The following is a 20,305-nucleotide window of genomic DNA, read 5'->3' as shown; positions in this document are numbered from 1 at the left end:
GGTAAGTTAGAGAATTTGGGAAGAAGACGACCATGGAGGTAGAGGGGTTGAGAAACTGTAAACGGGTAATTAAGACGGTGGAAAATCAAGGACTGGTGTTTATTGAGCGGTTTTCACTCCTGTGCTTAGTAATAATAATAATTGCATATTTCAACTGCCAAAATGTTAAAACCACAAATAAACAATTAATAAGTAATGCAAAAAATTGAACAACCAGTTAACACTTACAAAATGTCAAAAAAGTTCCAACCAAAAACAATTTACACTAAAATCAATACAATTAGTAACGTTTCTCATGATTGAATAACATTAAACGTAATTAACCCGTGGTGTTCGCGAGTATTAACATAGTCTACCCTACATCTACCCTACATAATAAAATAATAGTTTTACTATACCACGTGTCAGTCTAGTACAAATCTGTATTTATTATATGTCGCGTGTGATTCTTTTGGAGCTCCTCAATTTGTTTTTCCCGCCTAAACCTATTGTTTTATATTTACAGCATTTACAATTAAAAAATTTAAATCTTATTTATTTTAATCAACTAGCCCAAAAATCTTGGTCATTTACAACCTAAAGTTATTGTTCTACATTTATAGCTAATTTTACGTGCCAATGAGATGATATGTAGACAATAATTTTTCTCCATACACAACAATTGATGCTTTAAAATGTTGTACTGTACAACTCTATAATGCATAAATTGTTGTGTATGACAAAAAACTGTTGTGTACGAATCAATTCCCGTTAACTATGGTAATCCGATAAAGCCTTTATAGTTGTCAACTAAATCTCGGTCACTATATTTAATTGAAAAAAATGACATTTTTTAATTTAACATCTCCCTATTACAACAGAATTTTCGAATTTATTTAAAATAGGGAGATTTCCATCAATTTTAAATCTTGAATTGTATCTATAGATAGATCCGGAATAATTCCCGTTTTATCCCATATTTGAAGCCCTTATCATAATTTGCGAATTTGTTTAAAAAATCATAAGTAATATCCCATATTTTCGGCATACATTAATTATTTCCTCAATCCACGTTATATGGGAAATTAAATTACTATATATTTTGCATATACGTTTTATATGTATTGTTTTACCTTTTGAATTTTAGCACAAGATCTACCTCTACCTTCTTCTAATAAAAGAGTCTAAATTTGTCCGTGTGTCATTTTCTTATAATTTTTAGTTTTTTCCTAATACTCTCTAAAAATGACACGTGTAATTTTATGGAATTTTCTTTTTAAATTCAAAAATCAAATATGATTTTTAGAATGCATGTAATCCGGAATTACCAAATAACTTAAATTGGAATTACCAAGTAAATCAAAATCTTAATCCATGATTAAGTGGGATTGATTGTAATCCCTTAAAATCAGTCGTTTGATATTTATTTACTATTTACATGATTGTAATCCCTTAAATTTCATTTCAGAGCTACGATGAGGATCGACACCTTCTCTTGAATCTCCTCCACAACGTTCTTCAATGGGAACTTGGTCGGAATATAACAAGAATTTGAAATGAGAAACTGAAGATTGTATTTCTCTCTCTACCATTACAATGATCTGGAAGCAATATATTTATTGTACAGGGAATGCTAAAATGAACCACTAATGTAAGCCTAACTGATTGTAATAGAAAGAAACATCTAGCTAACTATTTACAGCTGTTGGCATGGCATTGAGAACACGTGTACATGGCTTGATAGTCCCAACATCCCCCCTCAAGATGGACTCTGAAAAAATATCTTGAAGAGCCATCTTGGACAATAAAGGCAACATCTTTGCTTTGGGTAATGGCTTAGTAAACAAATCAACAAGTTGATATTGACTTCTTATAGGCATGAGCTTGATTGTATTATCAACAACTTTATCTCGAATGAAATGACAATCCAATTCGATATGCTTAGTCCTTTCATGAAATGTTGGATTATTGGCTAGCTTTATGGCTGACTCATTATCGCAAAATAGAAGAGTTGATGTAGTAGTATCAATGTTGAAAGCTTGAAGAAGATGTTTAATCCAAATAATTTCACTGGTTGTAGCAGCTAATGCCCTGTATTCTGCTTCAGTGGAAGATCTAGAAACAATTGTTTGTTTCTTAGATTTCCATGAAACCATGGAATCACCAAAAAAAAATGCAAAAACCAGTGACGGATCTTCTAGTATTGGGACAACCAGCCCAATCAGAATCACTGAAGGCTCTTAATTGAGAAGATGCCTTAGATGAAAGGAAAAGACCTTGACCAGGATTAAACTTCAAATACCTTAGAAGATGAGTGATAGCTGCCATGTGAGGTATTCTTGGTGAAGTAATATATTGACTTAATCTGTGAACAGCATATGTGATGTCTGGCCTTGTAATAGTGAGGTACATAAGTCTGCCAATGAGTCTTCTATATTGAGCTGGATCATCTAAATCTTTTCCTTCAAAATTAGAAAGCTTGAGCTTTGGATCCATGGGATATTGTGTTGGCTTGGCAGCAAGCATACCAGTGATTTGTAAAAGATCCAAAGTATATTTTCTTTGAGAGACAATTATGCCCTTTTGTGATCTAGCAATTTCAAGGCCAAGAAAATGCTTTAAATTTCCCAGATCTTTGAGTTTGAATTCAGCACTTAGTCTTTCTTTGACCAAATTAATTTCATGCAAAGAAGCTCCGGTAAGTACTATGTCGTCTACATAGACAAGAAGTGCTACATAATTGGAACCATGTCCTTTGTAAAATAGAGAGTAATCAGCTTTAGATTGAATAAAACCTTCTTGAAGCAAAAAAGAAGAGAACTTTGCATACCATTGTCTACTTGCTTGTCTTAGGCCATAAAGAGACTTTTGTAATTTACAAGCAAGTTTGGTATGTGCTGGAAAAGTTTGTGAAATCGTGTAACCTTGAGGTATTTGCATATAAACATCTTCTACTAGATCCCCATTAAGAAAGGCATTATTGACATCCAATTGGATTAAAGGCCAAGAATGTTGTGTTGCAATTGCCAAAAGGAGCTTGACTGTAACTAACTTGGCAACAGGTGAAAAAGTATCCACAAAATCAATCCCTTCTTGTTGGTTAAACCCTTTAGCCACTAAGCGCGCTTTGTACCTTTCAATAGTACCATCTGCTTTCCTTTTGATTTTAAATACCCATTTGCATCCTAAAGCTTTTCTGTCTTTGGGTAAAGGAACTACAACCCAAGTATTATTAACTTCTAGGGCATGTAATTCAGCATTCATAGCTTCTGTCCATTCTTTTGAAAGGGTTGCTTCTTTATAAGACTTAGGTTCAATTTCAGTAGAAAGAGCTAAAGTGTATGCTTTCTGTTGTGAAGATAACCTTGAATATGTAACAGATTGTGAAAGAGGATATTTGACAGTTGATGATGCAGGGGTAGAACTGTCATTTTGAACTAAATGACAATGATAATCTTGTAAATAAGTAGGTTTTAGGCGATTTCGTTGAGGCCTACTTGATATGGGTATGGGATCATTATTTTCATCATTTGGTGAAAAAGAGGATTGATCATGAGATATAGAGTTATATACCTCAGTATCATCATCCATAACAGGATCCAAAACAGTGGGAAGGGTATGAAAGGGAAAAGGATTGATTGTTTCTGTACTTTGAACTTGAGTGAAAGGAAATATGTCTTCATGAAAAACACTGTCAGGAGAGTTGAAGACTTGTCTTGTTTCAAGATCAATGAATTTATAGGCTTTCATTCCAGGTGGATACCCTATGAAAATACATGATCTGGCACGAGAATCAAATTTTGTACGATTAGAATTGAGTGTGGATACAAAAGCTAAACATCCAAAAGCTTTGAGATTGAAATAATCAGGTTTGATCTGATAAAGCTTTTCAAATGGCGAAATCTTGTTGAGAAGTTTACAAGGAGTTCTATTTATCAAATATGTTGCATGTAACACACACTCAGACCAGTAAATGATTGGTACTTTGGATTGAAAATATAATTCTCTAGCAACATTTAAAAGGTGTTGATGCTTCCTTTCAACAACGGAATTTTGTTGTGGCCTTTCAACACAAGAGAATTGATGTAAAGTTCCTTGTTCATTAAAGAATTCAGTGAAAGATAATTCTTTGGCATTATCTGATCTGAATGTCTTAATGAACACCAAATTGGGTTTTGACCATTTTAAAGAATCTTGGAACAACCAATTGAGCTTCTGATTTTTGTCTAATGAAATATATCCATGTGAACCTTGAACAATCATCAACCAAAGTGACAAAATATCTATACTTTTGATGAGAATTAACACTGTAAGGTCCCCAAATGTCACAGTGTACAAGATCAAATGGTTTTGATGTAATATTGTTCAAACAAGGAAACGACAATTTCTTCTGTTTAGCTAAAGGACATATATGACAATGAACTTTATCTAAATCTTTATTTGAAACAAGAATACTATCCAGCATCTTGAGTTTATTTGCAGATGGATGCCCAAATCTTTGATGCCACTTGGGACAAGAAACAGCAGCAGCATTAACAGATACATGCAAAGTAGAGGGTAAAACAGTAAAAACATCTTCATGCAGCACATAAAGTCCAGCTTACACTTTACCCTTGCCAATCATCAACTTGTTCTTGATCTACTTAATTGAAGCAAAATCATGATAAAATTCTACTGCAATTGTCCTTTCATTAGTCAGACATGAAACTGAGATGAGATTAAGTTCAAATTGTGGGACAAAAAGAACATCTCTAAGAAATAGAGTATCACTTAATTTGATATTTCCCATCAATTGAACTGTAATTCTTGATCGATTGGGTAACAATACTTTGCTATTTGCAATTTGTTTCATATCAGTAAACAAATGTTTATCGTTGCAAATATGGCGGGTAGCTCCTGAATCTAAGACCCAAACATTTGATTGATAATGTACAGAGTTCAGATTAAGGATATAATGAGTACCTGTGTGAAATTCAGTAGCAGTAGTGACCATATTGGTGGATGCTAACTTTCCAGAGAGCAGAGCAATGAGTTGCTGACACTGAGAATTGGTGAGACCTGTCACTACATCATTTGTATCCAAAGAAGAGGAACTAGCATGATTATCAATTTCAATTGGTGAATTGAAAGATACAGAGTTGACCCGATTATCTCTTGTTGACTGATTGTTCTTATATACAGGAGGAAATCCATGTAAACGATAACATTTCTCTTGTGTGTGTCCTGTTCTTTTACAATGAGTGCAAAAAGAAGATTTGTTTCCATTATTCTTGTGATTAGGATTAAAACGAGATTTATTACCATTGTTGTTAGTAAAACCATCATTATTACTTCGTACATTGAAAGCCATAGGAGAAGAACTAGATTGCAACATTCCAACATCTCGTTGTCGTTCTTCTTGAATGATTAGAGAGAAAATTTTGTTCACCGATGGAATTGGATCCATCAATAGGATTTGACCACGAACTTGAGCATAACTTTCATTTAATCCCATTAGAAAACTCATGGTTTGTTCAACTTCTCTAGCACCTCCGCATATACACAGGCCACAGGTACAATTTGCATTATAGTTGGACAATTCCTCCCATAGAACTTTGAGTTTAGTGAAGTAATTACTAACCGAGTCTTGTCCTTGAACAAGATTCATAAGATCTCTCTTGATTTGGAAAACCCTAGGGCCATTACTCTGCTGAAATCGTTCTTTGAGTTCCTTCCAAATCGCTTGCGCAGTATCCAAATAGATCACAGAAGCAGATATTTCCTTAGAAACCGAGTTCAGAATCCATGAGATCACTATATTGTTGCTCCTAATCCACGACTTGAGTTTTGCTGGATCAGAATTATCAGGTCTTGGAAGTGTACCATCAACAAAATCAATTTTGTTCTTGACAGATAACGAGATTGTCATTGACCTACTCCACGATGCATAATTTTCACCGGTAAGAACTTGAGAAACAAGAACTAACCCAGGGTTATCAGAATGATGTAAATAATATGGATCATTTGCGGAATTTTGATCCAAAGATTGATTTGAATTACTACTATTCGATGAATTAGGCATTGTGAAATTTGGAATTCAATCGAATAATGAAGAATTCAAAGAAGCACAAAACAATCAATGAAAACAGAAAATCGATTGCGAACAAGAACAATCGATGATGAAGATTGAAAGATAAATTTGAATTTGAGTAAAGAACGGAAGTCGCTCTGATACCATAACAAGAATTTGAAATGAGAAACTGAAGATTGTATTTCTCTCTCTACCATTACAATGATCTGGAAGCAATATATATATTGTACAGGGAATGCTAAAATGAACCACTAATGTAAGCCTAACTGATTGTAAAAGAAAGAAACATCTAGCTAACTATTTTACAGCTGTTGGCATGGCATTGAGAACACGTGTACATGGCTTGATAGTCCCAACAGAATATCACGAAAAAAAAGAGCATACACGTACTTTGTCTTAGGTTATATGTGCATTACATGTTCATTATATGTTAAATCTTCTTGCAATTGTTAATTATCCGTTTTAATTTTTTTTTCACGTGAATGTCGATAGTTTATTATTGATTTGGAAATTTGCTACGTTCTGAAGCATAATTTCATCAAGTTCTAAGACGAAATGATATTTGTACAGTCTAAATGATCGGATATAAAGCCATTGTTTGATTTGATACTCTGACATGACAATCGATGTTTATGATTCAAGTAGATTTGTCTATTTCTGCTTTCATTGACCGTAATCCTTCTATGTAAAGCTTGGAAAGTTACTTTGTAAATTTTGGTTCTTTGATGTAAAGTTAATTAAATGCACAAATTAATTACGTTCACAAATTTACTTCCATCTATGTCATTATTTTTGTTTGTGCAGAGTACTTTTATATCGACTTGCAAGGGTCCTGCTAAGCAGGGGTCATTAGGAAATGGTTGAAGAAGAGATGATCATCATTTGTAGCCAAAGCGAGTCATTTGTGCCTAATATTGTAGATATTCATGTATGATTTTTAGTTTGCGCTTAATTTACATGGTTTTTGCTCCATGCTAGGTCCCCTTTTTTGGTGGAGAAATTGGAAGGATTGTGAAGTCAATGTTTTACAACAAAATGTTCAATGCTTTGCTGACATCAAGGATTTCTTTGATGACCATTCATTCATGTTAACCCATCTTTTATTTACATTGTAGATTAAACAGATTATAAATTCAATAAAATTAAAGACATTAAGTTAGAGTATGATTTTAATGTTTTAAATATTCACTCTCTTGATTTGTTAATTAAACAAGAAGCCAAGGTTGAACGGCGGATGCAATCTCCCCTACAAGTTTTGTTTTTAATTCAATTAAAGTAGACCCAAGAGTAAAGCATGAAGATTGTACCTACAGACTTCTAATGGTATTTGTACCAAAAATGTAGTAATATTATTTTAGGATTTTGTTACGATAGATAACAACAATTGTGTAATGCAATTTTGAAATTATCCACCCAAATTTTGTTAATTGTATTACATATACATAAATCATTTGATTTGTAGTCAATTTCCATGCACCACTTAATTTGTAAACAATATTATCCAACACTCATCTTATGTATAAAGCCACTCTGTAGTAAATTGTACACTTTTTTTGCAAGCATCACTTTTTTTTGGAAACGGCGAATATTAGCGAAAAACTCAACCCTCGACTAGCAAGTAACTAGCGAGGGGAGGAGGAAACCAACAAAATAGCGTACATGATAAGAACAACAGGAAAGGAAAATACAATGCTATGTAGCATGGAAAGGGGAGGACTTCCACTCTTCCCATTTACATAAATTGCCAATTCCCTTACATTTAAACCAGAAAAACACCAGAGATTTTACTTTTTCAGCACCTAGCGTAGGGTTGATGAAGTTCTCATTGAAGAGTCTATCATTCTTGTACTTCCACAAGTTCCATAGTAATCCGTAGCAAATAGTGATGAATTGCTTTCTCCTTTTAGAACATCAGCCCTAATTATCTGCGAATCTGATCAGATCGGTGATAGAGTTGAAAGGCTTGTGTTATATACCACACCATGTAAATATTTCCTCCCTGACAGCACATGCGAATGGGCATAGCACTAGAATATGATCTGTATGGTCAATCCCATTATTACAAGCACTACAATGAATGGAAGAGATGTCAACCCCTCGTGACCTTAAAGCCACCGCCGAAGGGATTTTTTGTTGCATCGCTCGCCATATGAAAAAGTTGACTTTTTGTGAAGAGGGATCGATTTTGACAAAAGGGGGCACACGAGAGAGAGAGAGAGAGAGAGAGAGAGAGAGAGAGAGGACCACTTGTGTGTATAAAACAAAGTGTATTTTTGTCATTTAGCAAAACTTAACAGAATCAGTTAACAAAGTTAGTCACAGGGGCCTTTTGTGTGCAAGGTTTACTTCGTAGGTACCATCTGAGAGGAAAAAAAGTTTCGTAGGGACTACTTGAGGGGAAAAAACAAAACCTTAAGGACCATTCATGAAATTTGTTCTAAATTATAATTAGTAGTTGTTATTAAATAAAAGTTAATCGAAAGGATATGGAAATAAATGGGGAAAATGACATATAGGCCCTATAATGTTTTTCGGGTTTACCCTTTTAGCCAATTAACTTATTTTTTGGCCTAATAAGGGAACCAAGTAGGGGGAACCTGTTTATTTAGCCATCTTCACCTCTTTTCCCCGGTTTTATTGACAAAACTTGGGGCCCACCTCTCTCTCTCTCTCTCTCTCTCTCTCTCTCTCTCTCTCGTATCCTGTTTCTTTTCTTTTTACCCCAGAAAACATTTCATCTTCTTCATCTCTTAATCAAAATTCCACATCCAATCATGAACAAACATACACTCATGCACACCTACTCTCGCTCTCTCCATATTTTTTGGTTATCCAAAACGCAGTGCTCAACAAACACTCAAAAGAAAACCCATAAATCCAATTTTATAATCGATTTATGTAAGTGTATATGTAGGTTTGGTTCTGGAAATCGATTTCTATATGTTCATCCCCAAATATCGATTTTTATGTGTATGTTTTCGTTTCTGAAAACGATATGTGTATGTGTTTATGAATCTGAAATTGTTTCAAAAAGGCACATGTGTGTGTGAATTAGAAATCGCTCCTTCTTCCTCTGGTCACTCACTGACCCTCGCTCGTCCTTTGGTATCATGTGATTTGTATGTGTTCGTAATGTTCTTTTGCAAAATCGAATCAAGATTTAGAGAGAAGGCGGAGAGGCACTGTTTACGTGAATAAGAAAGAGGAAAGAAAGGTGGGTGGCTGTCGGTATTAGAGCTCTAAGAAATTGGAGCTTCAAGATTAAAGAAATTACTCTGTTCTTATTTCTGGGCTACCAAACACGCACATAAGATTAGACGTAATTGTTGATATAACTTCAAGCAACGTGTTACTCAATGAACATACAAACCCCACAATGACATATGTGGGTTATCAAGATTGTTGACAAACATAGCCAATCTTCATGCCGAAGCAGATGATCGGGTACGACTCAGATAAGTAGCAGCAGTCATGTGGCTATTAGATGGTCGGTGAGGTTCACCGGAGACGACAAACGGTGGTCAATGATTAAACAAACAACTCAATCCCCTTATTTGTTGATATGATGCTAGTTACAGCAGGAGTACAGGACCTCTATTTGCAGGTGGGTTTCAGGGAGAGAGAGAGAGAGTATGGGAAAATTCAAAGTCAATATAAGAAAATTGGTCAACAAATGTCAATGTGTCCAAGAAGTAACCGGCTGACCCCTTCACTTTGGCCAAATAAATGTAATCGACCCGACAAAAACAACTTCGTGCCCTCATAAGGCCACAAAAATTGTTTAGGGACTAAAAGGATAAACCCTAGAAAGTTCTTAGGACATTTGTGTCATTTTCCCAAATAAATGAGAAAAAGATTACCTTTTTTTTTGTGAAACGTGTGATTTGCAGAGAAAGTAATAGTAACTCGGAGAGAAAGCAATATTAATCAGGTATATATCATATATTGTATCCATCAACTATCGATCGTCTTCATCGGCAGTGAGTATACCGCCTTCGACACTTCTGAACACGTAAGTCCCCCGCCTATCGGTGTTCCTCTTGTAAACGGCTGTATTTGATACATTCTTAAAAAGAGTTAAGATCTCGATCGATTCCTTCCAAAAACTCAAACGCCATTAATTAATTACAGAGTCTTCTTCCACACAATCTTCACCTACAGTGGCGGACTTGGATGCTAAGTTTGCTGATCACGTCTCAATCAACAACTCTGAGTCGGAGGTTTTAAGCAAGAAGTGAGTTTTCATTCCCTCTAGCAGCAACCATTTACTATTATAACATGTGCTTGCATGATCAGAGATTCTAGGGTTTAATATTTTGTGTTTGATTTTGACCAAGTGCTCGAAAGAAGGAGCTGAAGAACAAAGAGAAGGAGGAAAAGAGGCGTCTTAAGGAACATGAGAAGGAGAAAAAGGTGAATTAAGGTTACGCTTGTTTTAATTTAAAATTTAGACCTAACAATCATCATGTCATTGTGGTGGTTTTAATTTACAGGTTGCTGCCATGCCAAAATCACAAGTCCAGAAGCAGTCTACTGCAGATGATGAGGATGTGGATCCAACGGTATAGTTAATTAATTCTTGTCTTAATTATTAATCACACTAGAGTTTGTAATGTGTATTTTAAAATCATATTCGATCTCTTTATATATAATACTTGATTATCATTGTTGCAGCAATTTCTTGAAAATCGCCTGAAAACACTTGCTGCTCAGAAGGCAGCAGGATTGAACCCCTACCCTCACAAATTCCATGTCTCCATGTCCATTCTTGAATTCATAAACAAATATGAAAGCTTAAACAGTGGAGAGTATCTGGAGGATGTTCAAGTATCTTTATCAGGTGGGTGTGGGTCCCATTTAATATAAACATAAAAATATATACATATAGACTTAATTTCCTTCTTAATATATATTGATGCTGATAATTCTTGTACTCTTTCCAGGGCGAATTATGAGCAAACGGGCTTCTGCAGCAAAGCTCTTCTTTTATGATCTTCATGGCACCAAAGATACAAGAGTGCAAGTTATGGCTGATGCAAGGTGACACAAATTAAATTTAATTTATCCCTCAAAATGCACAGATTACTTTTGTTTTTGTCGTTTTAATTAACTCTAAAATCCATCTTTGTTTTTGAAGGAGATCTGATTTGGATGAAGCTGAATTTTCCAAGTTTCATTCTGGTGTGAAATGTGGAGATGTAGTTGGTATTGTTGGGTTTCCAGGTGTGCAAATTTTGTTTCCTTTTGAAATTTTGATTTTTTTTTTCTTCTAATTTTTTTTTTATAACAGGAAAAAGCAACAGGGGAGAGCTGAGTATTTTCCCAAAAACATTCAACGTCTTAACTCCTTGTCTTCATATGATGCCAAGGCAAAAAGGCAATGTGAAGGTAAATTTTTTTAATATTAATGTATTTACGAATTTACCCCTGTTTAGTAATGTGTAATTGTTACAGAAAACTCATGCTTGGATTCCAGGAAGTGGCAGAAATCCTGATGCATATGTATTAAAAGATCAGGTATATATTCAATATCAATATTCAATACCATTGCATGATGTGAATATGAATTTTCATTTCTCCACCTTTTAAATTTAATTATTTTTTTTTATCGTAGGAAACACGATATCGCCAACGTCCTTTGGATCTAATGGTAAATTCAGAAGTGAGATTTATATTCGATACCCGTGCAAAAATCGTGGAATACATCAGAAGTTTTCTTAAGAATCTTGATTTCATGGAGGTAAAGTAAAGCCATTAGTTAGCCGTGTGTGTATATATATATATATATATATATATATATATATATATATATATATATATATATATATATATATATAATTTCTTAATGGGTAATTAATTAATTAATTAATTATACTTGTTGTTATTGAAATTTGAAGGTTGAAACTCCGATGTTGAACACGGTTGCTGGTGGGGCAGCTGCCAGGCCGTTTGTGACACATCACAATGATTTGGATATGAGACTGTTTATGAAAATTTCCCCTGAACTTTATCTAAAAAAGCATGTTGTTGGTGGACATGATCGTGTATATGAGATTGGAAAACAGTTTAGGAATGAAGGGATTGATTTGACACATAATCCTGAGTTTACTACTTGTGAATTTTATATGGCTTATGCTGACTACTATGACTTGATGGAGATAACTGAACAATTGTTAAGTGGTAATTATTTAAGCTCTATATTTTTATTATAAATTATAATTAGAGTAGATTACATTGATGATTTATTTATTTATTCTGTGTTTTGTCCAAAACTGAAACTTATTTCAGTTTTGATTCTTGAATTAAGGTTTCATATTGATTAACATGCACAAATTATGCTAAAATATAATGATTGATGAACTAGGCATGGTGAAGGAGCTAACAGGTGGCTACAAAGTTAAATATCATGCGAATGGGTATGAGAATTGTTGTAAAATACGACGGATCCAAATTGACTTAAATAATATTAACTCAATGCGGAATGGGATCAAAAATTATCAAAGCGTAATAATCACAACGTAATACGAATAAAATAAATAGAATAGAGACACAGGAATTTACGTGGAAACCCAAATCGGGAAAAAACCACGGGCGGAGGAAGCCGAGAAACAATTCACTATAATTTGCAGTGTTTACAGGGATTATGAAAGAGATTACAAATAGAGTGGGAGAGCTAAAATATAAGGTGGTGTATAAGTATATATATGTAATGCTTTTTTATATATACTTGGATGATTTTTTTTTTGGTTGTCTTTCTGGCTCATGGCTCAGGCTATTTATAGCCAAAAGCAATATCATATGAAAGGAAAGAAGAAAAGCCGTCCAAATTGTAGGCGGGCAATTGTTTTTAGGCGCCTTACTTTGACCACATATATACACCGTCCAATTCTTCATTCAATTCACATATATATTACTATTCATAGTCAAACTATGAATAGTAAATGATAAGTTACTGAAATAACCCCTGAACTATTTGCCACTTGCTAATTTTGGAGGCAACTTTTCCACTCCACCTTGACGTCAAAATTAAGCAAGTCATGCTTTACGATTAGTCAAAACATATATCTCATCAAACTCTAAAACTTCCATAAGAACCTGCAAATTTATATATAGAGAAAAAATTGTTTCCGAAAAAATAAATAATACTTCCTCCACCTACGAGCCTTCAGGCTCAACTGCGATCAGAAACACCCACCATGTCCAAACATAATTTAAACTTGGCTATAGGAAGACTTTTAGTGAACATATCAGCGGGATTATAATCTGTATGAATCTTGTCCACAACACAATCACCTTTTTCAATGATATCCCGCACAAAATGTTAACGAATATCAATATGCTTTGTTCGGTCATGAAACATTTGATCTTTACTCAAGAAAATAGCACTCTGGTTGTCACAGAAAACTGTGGTCACCTTTATTCTATCATCGAGTTCTCCAAATAACCCCTTCAACCAGATATCTTCCTTAACTGATTTTGTAATCGCCATGTACTCTGCCTCGGTAGAAGACAGGGCAACTGTAGACTGTAACTGGGCTTTCCAACTAACAGCACAACCATTTAGAGTAAACACATACCCTGTAATTGATCTTCGTTTATCCAAATCTTTGCCATAATCTGAATCAACATATCCGAACACCCCAGTGTTAGATTTACCAAAACGTAAACACATAGAAGACGTACCACGTAAATAACGAAAAATCCACTGTACTGCTTTCCAGTGTTCTTTCCCCGGGTTCGCCATGTATCTACTAACCATGCTAACAGCATAAGCCAAATCAGGGCGCGTGCAGATCATAGCATACATCAAAGATCCAACAGCACTAGAGTATGGAACACGTGCCATGTAAGCCATATCAGTCTCATTAGTAGGACTCAAAGCGGATGATAGCTTGAAATGAGCTGCAAAAGGTGTGTTGACAGACTTTGCTTCGTGCATACTGAAGCGTCTTAGGACTTTCTCAATATAACTTTTCTGAGAAAGATGCAAGATCCTAGACTTCCTGTCACGAATAATTTCCATACCTAAAATCTTTTTGGCAGCTCCTAAGTCCTTCATTTCAAATTCAGCTTTCAACTGGTCTTTTAACTTCTGAATCTCCTTCATATCTTTTGCTGCAATCAACATGTCATCCACGTACAAGAGTAAGTAGATCTTTGAACCATTGTCACCTTTCTTGAAATAAACGCAGCTATCATAGGTGCACCTGCTGAATTTGTGACTGGTCATGAAAGAATCGAACCTCTTGTACCATTGTCTAGGAGACTGCTTGAGGCCATAAAGAGATTTGTTCAATTTGCATACGTAGTTCTCCTTTCCAGGAACTGCAAAACCTTCAGGTTGTTGCATAAAAATCTCTTCCTCAAGCTCACCATTTAGGAAAGCTGTAGTGACATCAAGTTGTTCTAACTCAAAATCGTTAGAAGCAACCAACCCCAACAACACACGAATGGAAGTATGTTTGACAACTGGGGAATAAATGTCAGTGTAATCAATACCAGGAATCTGACTGTAGCCTTTATATACTAACCGAGCTTTGTATCTTGGTTTATCATTTGGGTTGACAGGTTCCTTGAGCTTGTAGACCCACTTGCATTTAACTGGTCTCTTCCCTTTCGGAATAGGAACTAAATTCCAAGTACTGTTTCGCTGCAAGGATTCCATCTCATTTTGCATAGCGAGCATCCAATCATTTGAGTCTTCAGATTTGATAGCCTCGTCATAATTTGCAGGCTCCGTTGCAGACTCAATATTATCAGCAACAATAAAAGCATAGGCAACCAAATCAGATTCAGCATACCTCTTCGGAGGAATAATATGTCTTCTCGGTCTATCTCTTGCAATGCTTGGAGTAGTAGCTTGTGGTTGTGAAGGTGTTGAATCTTCACCAACAACATGCTCATCCGACGAAGAAGAATCTTGATGCTGATTTGTACTCTGATTAGTGGTAGGTGAAGTAGGAAGCTCCACCTCCATTTGAGCATTCTCTTTATTTGCTTCGGATGATACATCTGATGCATCTGTTCTTTTAGAAGAGTCAGCAACTGGTTGAAATATAGCAGACTCATCAAAAGTAACATCTCTTGAGATGATAATTTTCTTCAAATCAAAGCTCCATAACTTGTAACCCTTTACACCTTGATTGTACCCAAGAAAAACGCATTTGATTGCTCTTGGTTCTAGCTTCCCATTGTTAACCCGTGCATATGCTGGACATCCGAATGGTTTTAAATCTGAATAATTGGCAGGTTTACCGGACCATAACTCAAACGGAGTTTTCTTCTCGATTGCTCGTGACGGTGATCGGTTGATAACATAGCAAGCAGTCGAAGCAGCCTCCGCCCAAAAAGACTTTGGCAATTTGGAATTAGAAAGCATACACCGGACCTTCTCCATAATGGTGCGATTCATCCTTTCAGCTACACCATTTTGTTGAGGTGAATGGACTACTGTGCGATGTCGAGTAATGCCTTCCTTTTGACAATAGACATTAAACTCTTCTGAGCAAAACTCAAGTCCATTATCCGTACGAAGATACTTTACCACCAGACCTGATTGCTTTTCAACCTGAACTTTCCAATTTCTGAAGGTAGAGAAAACGACTCCTTTATGTTTTAAGAAGAAAGACCACACCTTCCTGGAGAAATCATCAATAATAGTGAGCATATAAATAGCTCCACCTTTTGAAGCAACTCGAGCCGGTCCCCACAAATCCGAGTGAACATAATCAAGTGGTCCTTTCGTTGTATGGATACCACTTGCAAACCTCACTCGTTTTGCCTTGCCATATACACAGTCTTCACAGAAATCCAAATCAACAATCTTTTGTTGACCAAGTAAACCTCTTCGACTCAATTCTGACATGCCTTGAAAACTCATATGGCCGAGTCGAAGGTGCCAAAGACGGGACTGATCTGGATCAGAAAGAGACTTTGAAACAACAGCAGCATCACTCGAAATTGTTTGCCCGTCAAGAAAGTAAAGATCTGAGGTTTTTCGTTCGGCTCTCAGTTTGTCGGAACCGTCTTTGAATACCCTGAGAACTCCACCTTTACCAGCAAACTCGTATCCCTTTTTGTCAAAGGAACTGAGAGATAACAAGTTTCTTCTGAGGTCAGGAACATATCTAACATCCCCCATGGTTCGAATAACTCCGTCAAACATACGGATCCTGACTGAACCATGTCCAAGAACTGGACATGTAGTATTGTTACCCATCAACACATAGCCCTGGTTAACCTTTTCAAATGTGTAAAACCAACTTTTGTTGTGACACATATGAAAAGTACAACCAGAGTCGAGTATCCAATCACCAGTGGAATCCAGTTTATCTGAATAAACTGTCAAAAGTTCTCCAATACCTTCGACCTCAGCTAGATCGGCTTCACCCGAAGTGCTAGCTTGTTTACCATTTGCTGCCGTCTTCTCTTTTTCTTTGTTCTTCAACTTGAAGCATTCTTCAAGCACATGTCCCTTCTTGTGACAATAGTTGCAAAACTTTCGTTTGCCTTTTGACTTGGATCTGGTTCTGTTGGAAGATTGAGAAGTTCTACTTCTCTCTGTTGTTCTTCCTCTGGCATTCAAACCTTCGGCTTTAGCATCACTTGAACCACCACCAGTAATATGCTTCATCTTCTCTTTTGAATCCAAAGCTGTATAGACTTCATATAAAACTAGAGTGTCACGGCTATAGATAATAGTATCATGAAAATGGCTATAGGATTCTGGCAATGACGATAGTAAGAATAGAGCCAAGTCTTCATCTTCATACTGAACATCCATATTCTCTAAGTTATTTACTAACTCTTTAAATGTGGATATATGTTCAGTTAAAGAGCCTCCTTCAATCATCTTGAGATTGAACAACCGTTGCTTCAAATGCAACTTGTTTGGTAAGCTCTTGGTCATCAACAGTTGCTCCAACTTTAGCCATAAAGAAGCCGCTGACGTTTCTTTTAGAACATCTTGCAAAACATCGTTTGACAAGTGCAAACGAATCTGAGATAAAGCCTTCAGATCTTTCATCTCCTTTTCTTCTTCGGTCCATGTATCGGGCATCATATTGAAACCCAAGAGCGCCTTGTGTAAATCCATCTGAATGAGAATGTCTCTCATCTTTACTTGCCACAACGGAAATCGGGTGTTACGATCCAGTAGTGGAATATCGTATTTTACCGAAGACATGATTAATTACTTGATAAAATGATCCCAACGAGCTAATATCACAACCTGGCTCTGATACCAATTGTTGTAAAATACGACGGATCCAAATTGACTTAAATAATATTAGCTCAATGCGGAATGGGATCAAAAATTATCAAAGCGTAATAATCACAACGTAATACGAATAAAATAAATAGAATAGAGACATAGGAATTTACGTGGAAACCCAAATCGGGAAAAAACCACGGGCGGAGGAAGCCGAGAAACAATTCACTATAATTTGCAGTGTTTACAGGGATTATGAAAGAGATTACAAATAGAGTGGGAGAGCTAAAATATACGGTGGTGTATAAGTATATATATGTAATGCTTTTTTATATATACTTGGATGATTTTTTTTTGGTTGTCTTTCTGGCTCATGGCTCAGGCTATTTATAGCCAAAAGCAATATCATATGAAAGGAAAGAAGAAAAGCCGTCCAAATTGTAGGCGGACAATTGTTTTTAGGCGCCTTATTTTGACCACATATATACACCGTCCAATTCTTCATTCAATTCACATATATATTACTATTCATAGTCAAATTATGAATAGTAAATGATAAGTTACTGAAATAACCCCTGAACTATTTGCCACTTGCTAATTTTGGAGGCAACTTTTCCACAAGAATGATCCCATTGAAATCGACTTTACCCCACCTTTCAGGTCATTTTCTTACTAGCTTATAATTATTGATTTTAGGTGTAGATGCAAGAAATAGCAAATGTTTTTTTTATTAATTTTACTTTTAAGTGAGAAACTGCTTTTTGTAACATGAAGATAATTGAAATTTTTTCAGAAGGATTGATATGATTGGAGAGTTAGAAAAAATGGGTAATCTTAACATACCCAAAGACCTAGCAAGTGATGAAGCCAATAAATATCTTGCGGATGCATGCGCAAAATTTGAAATCAAATGTCCTCCACCCCAAACAACCGCACGTCTACTAGACAAAGTAATATTAATCCCCCATCCATCTTTAAATAACATCCAAACCAAACCAATTCATTCATACATTGTTATTTATTATTGGTAATTGTAACTTGAATTTGTGGTATCGTGTTTTGTCAGCTTGTGGGACACTTTTTGGAGGAGACATGTGTTAATCCTTGTTTCATAATGGACCATCCAGAAATCATGAGTCCTTTGGCCAAATGGCACAGATCCAAACCAGGCTTGACTGAACGTTTCGAATTGTTCATCAACAAGCACGAGGTATAAACATACTCTAATTATTATTATTTTTTATAATAATAATTCTTTTAATCTTTTGTTTTTTTTATTTTGTTAGCTTGCGAATGCGTACACCGAATTGAATGATCCAGTGGTACAACGTCAACGATTTGCAGATCAATTAAAGGTGTTTTTTTTTTTTAATATGCCGAGGAAGATAAAAATGTTGTGAATATATTTATTTATTGATTTATTTACTCATTAGGATCGACAATCGGGGGATGATGAAGCGATGGCTTTGGATGAGGCGTTCTGTACGGCTCTTGAATATGGGTTGCCGCCAACTGGCGGTTGGGGTTTGGGTGTTGACCGCCTTACTATGTTGTTGACCGATTCATTGAACATCAAGGTTTGTGTTTTTTTTTTCGTTAGTGTTTTGGTTTATAAACGTTGTTAATGTTTGGGTAAACAAAACAGGAAGTTATCCTTTTCCCGACAATGAAACCACAGGATGAAAGGTACCATGCACTACCAGAAAACATGAAATTATATTATTATATTTTTCCCCGGCAGTGAAACAAAACATGTAGTTTTGTTTGTTAATCACTAACTGGTCTGTAACTGATCCACACAGGTTTTTGGTGTCTTGTCAAGCAGCCCCAAGTACAACCCTAGACAACATAGAGGTTTGTTTTCACTTCTTCACCATTTACCTACTATACATGTCTTTCTCACTTTGTTACATCTTGATTAAACTATAAAACACCCTTTGGTTTTCGGAATTCAAGTTGAAAGTACATTGTTATGAATTGAATGTTATGGCTTGATGTTTAATTAGGTATAAACTTGGTCATTGTTGTTTGTATAGGTTATTGTAGATCGTATATGTAAGGAGATTAAGGAAGAGCTTAACGCAGATGCCAAAAAACATGAAATTGTCAAGTTGTATGATGAAATTGATGCCAAAAAACAAGAAATCGCCAAGATGTATAACGAAATCATAAAGCTCAACCAAGGAAATAACCTACCCTCTAGTTAGACTTTGACACTTTGGAATTTTTTTTTTGTGATTTGGTTTCAATACTTTGAAATTGAACATGAATCTTTATTTTGGTAGTAGAATGTTAATGTTTTGTTTTGATTTTGGGGAATAAAACTTGAATTTCATTTGTGAATTATGGTTATGGAATAGCAACCTATTTGACACCTAATCAATTATCGCTAATTATATTAGCAACTATGATTAAAAAGATAAAAATTGTCCATTGAGAAATAAATCTGATGCAGATGGACCCGGCTCGTCCCGATAAACGACCCGTTTGAAGATGGCTTAATTCTGGAATCTCAATCCTAGTTTATTTTTTTTTAGCTTCGTCTATTATTTTCAAGTATATCGTTTCCTTATTTAGTTCCTATATTGGAGGATCTGTTTTGGCTTTTAATTTTCTTGATTCTGGTTTGGAGCGACAGTTTATTTTGGATTCAGAATTTTGTGAATAAAAGAGATTCCAATTGTTTCTTGTTTGTCGGGAACCAGCCCTAGTTTTCTCTGAAAACTAACATTTTAGTGACAAGGTTTTTCTGGTGGCATATTTCTGTCGCTGTCATTGAAACTCATAAATGGTTCTGCAACCATCAATTGGGATTTTGCAAATAAATGATATTGATAAAAAACATCATATAATGAATAGTCATGAGTATAATTATAATTCATAAAAATATAGAGTATTTATACTCGCTAACAAAAATAATACTTAGTATTTAGCATTTCACCATCAATCTTATGTAACTTTCATGTCTAAATTTCTTTCAATCTCACACCAGAGTTTGTCTCTCAAATTTCTGGTAATTCAAAGATATTTTACATTTACAACTTAAT

At 35.3% G+C, this 20,305-nt stretch overlaps 2 protein-coding genes across 3 annotated transcripts; both read left to right on the top strand.

The window, feature by feature from the left end:
- The first annotated feature begins 9,962 nt into the window (after window positions 1–9,962).
- LOC145119876 (lysine--tRNA ligase, cytoplasmic-like) lies at window positions 9,963–12,298 on the top strand. Of its 2 annotated transcripts, none has more exons than XM_079055643.1 (11): window positions 9,963–10,061; window positions 10,181–10,283; window positions 10,387–10,462; window positions 10,543–10,611; window positions 10,724–10,889; window positions 10,993–11,089; window positions 11,187–11,272; window positions 11,340–11,437; window positions 11,504–11,566; window positions 11,664–11,789; window positions 11,947–12,298. In XM_079055643.1, the coding sequence occupies exons 4-11, from the start codon at window positions 10,552–10,554 to the stop codon at window positions 12,259–12,261; spliced, it is 1,011 nt and encodes a 336-aa protein (XP_078911769.1). In that variant the 5' UTR covers window positions 9,963–10,061; window positions 10,181–10,283; window positions 10,387–10,462; window positions 10,543–10,551; the 3' UTR covers window positions 12,262–12,298. The 2 variants fall into 2 exon arrangements, with proteins under 2 accessions (XP_078911769.1, XP_078911770.1); XM_079055644.1 differs by having other exon boundaries at window positions 10,022–10,061; window positions 10,211–10,283.
- Window positions 12,299–18,072: 5,774 nt separating this feature from the next.
- On the top strand, window positions 18,073–19,601 carry LOC145119877 (lysine--tRNA ligase-like). The gene is made up of 7 exons (XM_079055645.1): window positions 18,073–18,208; window positions 18,325–18,468; window positions 18,545–18,613; window positions 18,692–18,835; window positions 18,904–18,944; window positions 19,061–19,112; window positions 19,295–19,601. The coding sequence occupies exons 1-7, from the start codon at window positions 18,083–18,085 to the stop codon at window positions 19,463–19,465; spliced, it is 747 nt and encodes a 248-aa protein (XP_078911771.1). The 5' UTR covers window positions 18,073–18,082; the 3' UTR covers window positions 19,466–19,601.
- The last annotated feature ends 704 nt before the right edge of the window (window positions 19,602–20,305 follow it).

This window comes from Lactuca virosa, chromosome 6, assembly GCF_052849685.1.
Source record: "Lactuca virosa cultivar CGN04683 chromosome 6, Lactuca_virosa_CGN04683_v6, whole genome shotgun sequence".
In the NCBI taxonomy this organism is placed as follows: domain Eukaryota; kingdom Viridiplantae; phylum Streptophyta; class Magnoliopsida; order Asterales; family Asteraceae; genus Lactuca; species Lactuca virosa.
Note: the sequence above shows the minus strand (reverse complement) of the source record. Positions and strands in the feature narration are given on the sequence as shown.

Excerpts from the sequence above, each read along its gene's own strand:
- LOC145119876 (XM_079055643.1), top strand. The coding sequence starts at position 10,552 with ATGCCAAAATCACAAGTCCAGAAGCAGTCTACTGCAGATGATGAGGAT. Across the intron at positions 10,890-10,992 it reads TGTTCAAGTATCTTTATCAG|GGCGAATTATGAGCAAACGG; the intron begins GTGGGTGTGGGT and ends TACTCTTTCCAG. Across the intron at positions 11,438-11,503 it reads GGCAAAAAGGCAATGTGAAG|AAAACTCATGCTTGGATTCC; the intron begins GTAAATTTTTTT and ends TAATTGTTACAG.
- LOC145119877 (XM_079055645.1), top strand. The coding sequence starts at position 18,083 with ATGGGTAATCTTAACATACCCAAAGACCTAGCAAGTGATGAAGCCAAT. Across the intron at positions 18,614-18,691 it reads GATTTGCAGATCAATTAAAG|GATCGACAATCGGGGGATGA; the intron begins GTGTTTTTTTTT and ends TTTACTCATTAG. Across the intron at positions 18,945-19,060 it reads ATGAAACCACAGGATGAAAG|GTTTTTGGTGTCTTGTCAAG; the intron begins GTACCATGCACT and ends TGATCCACACAG.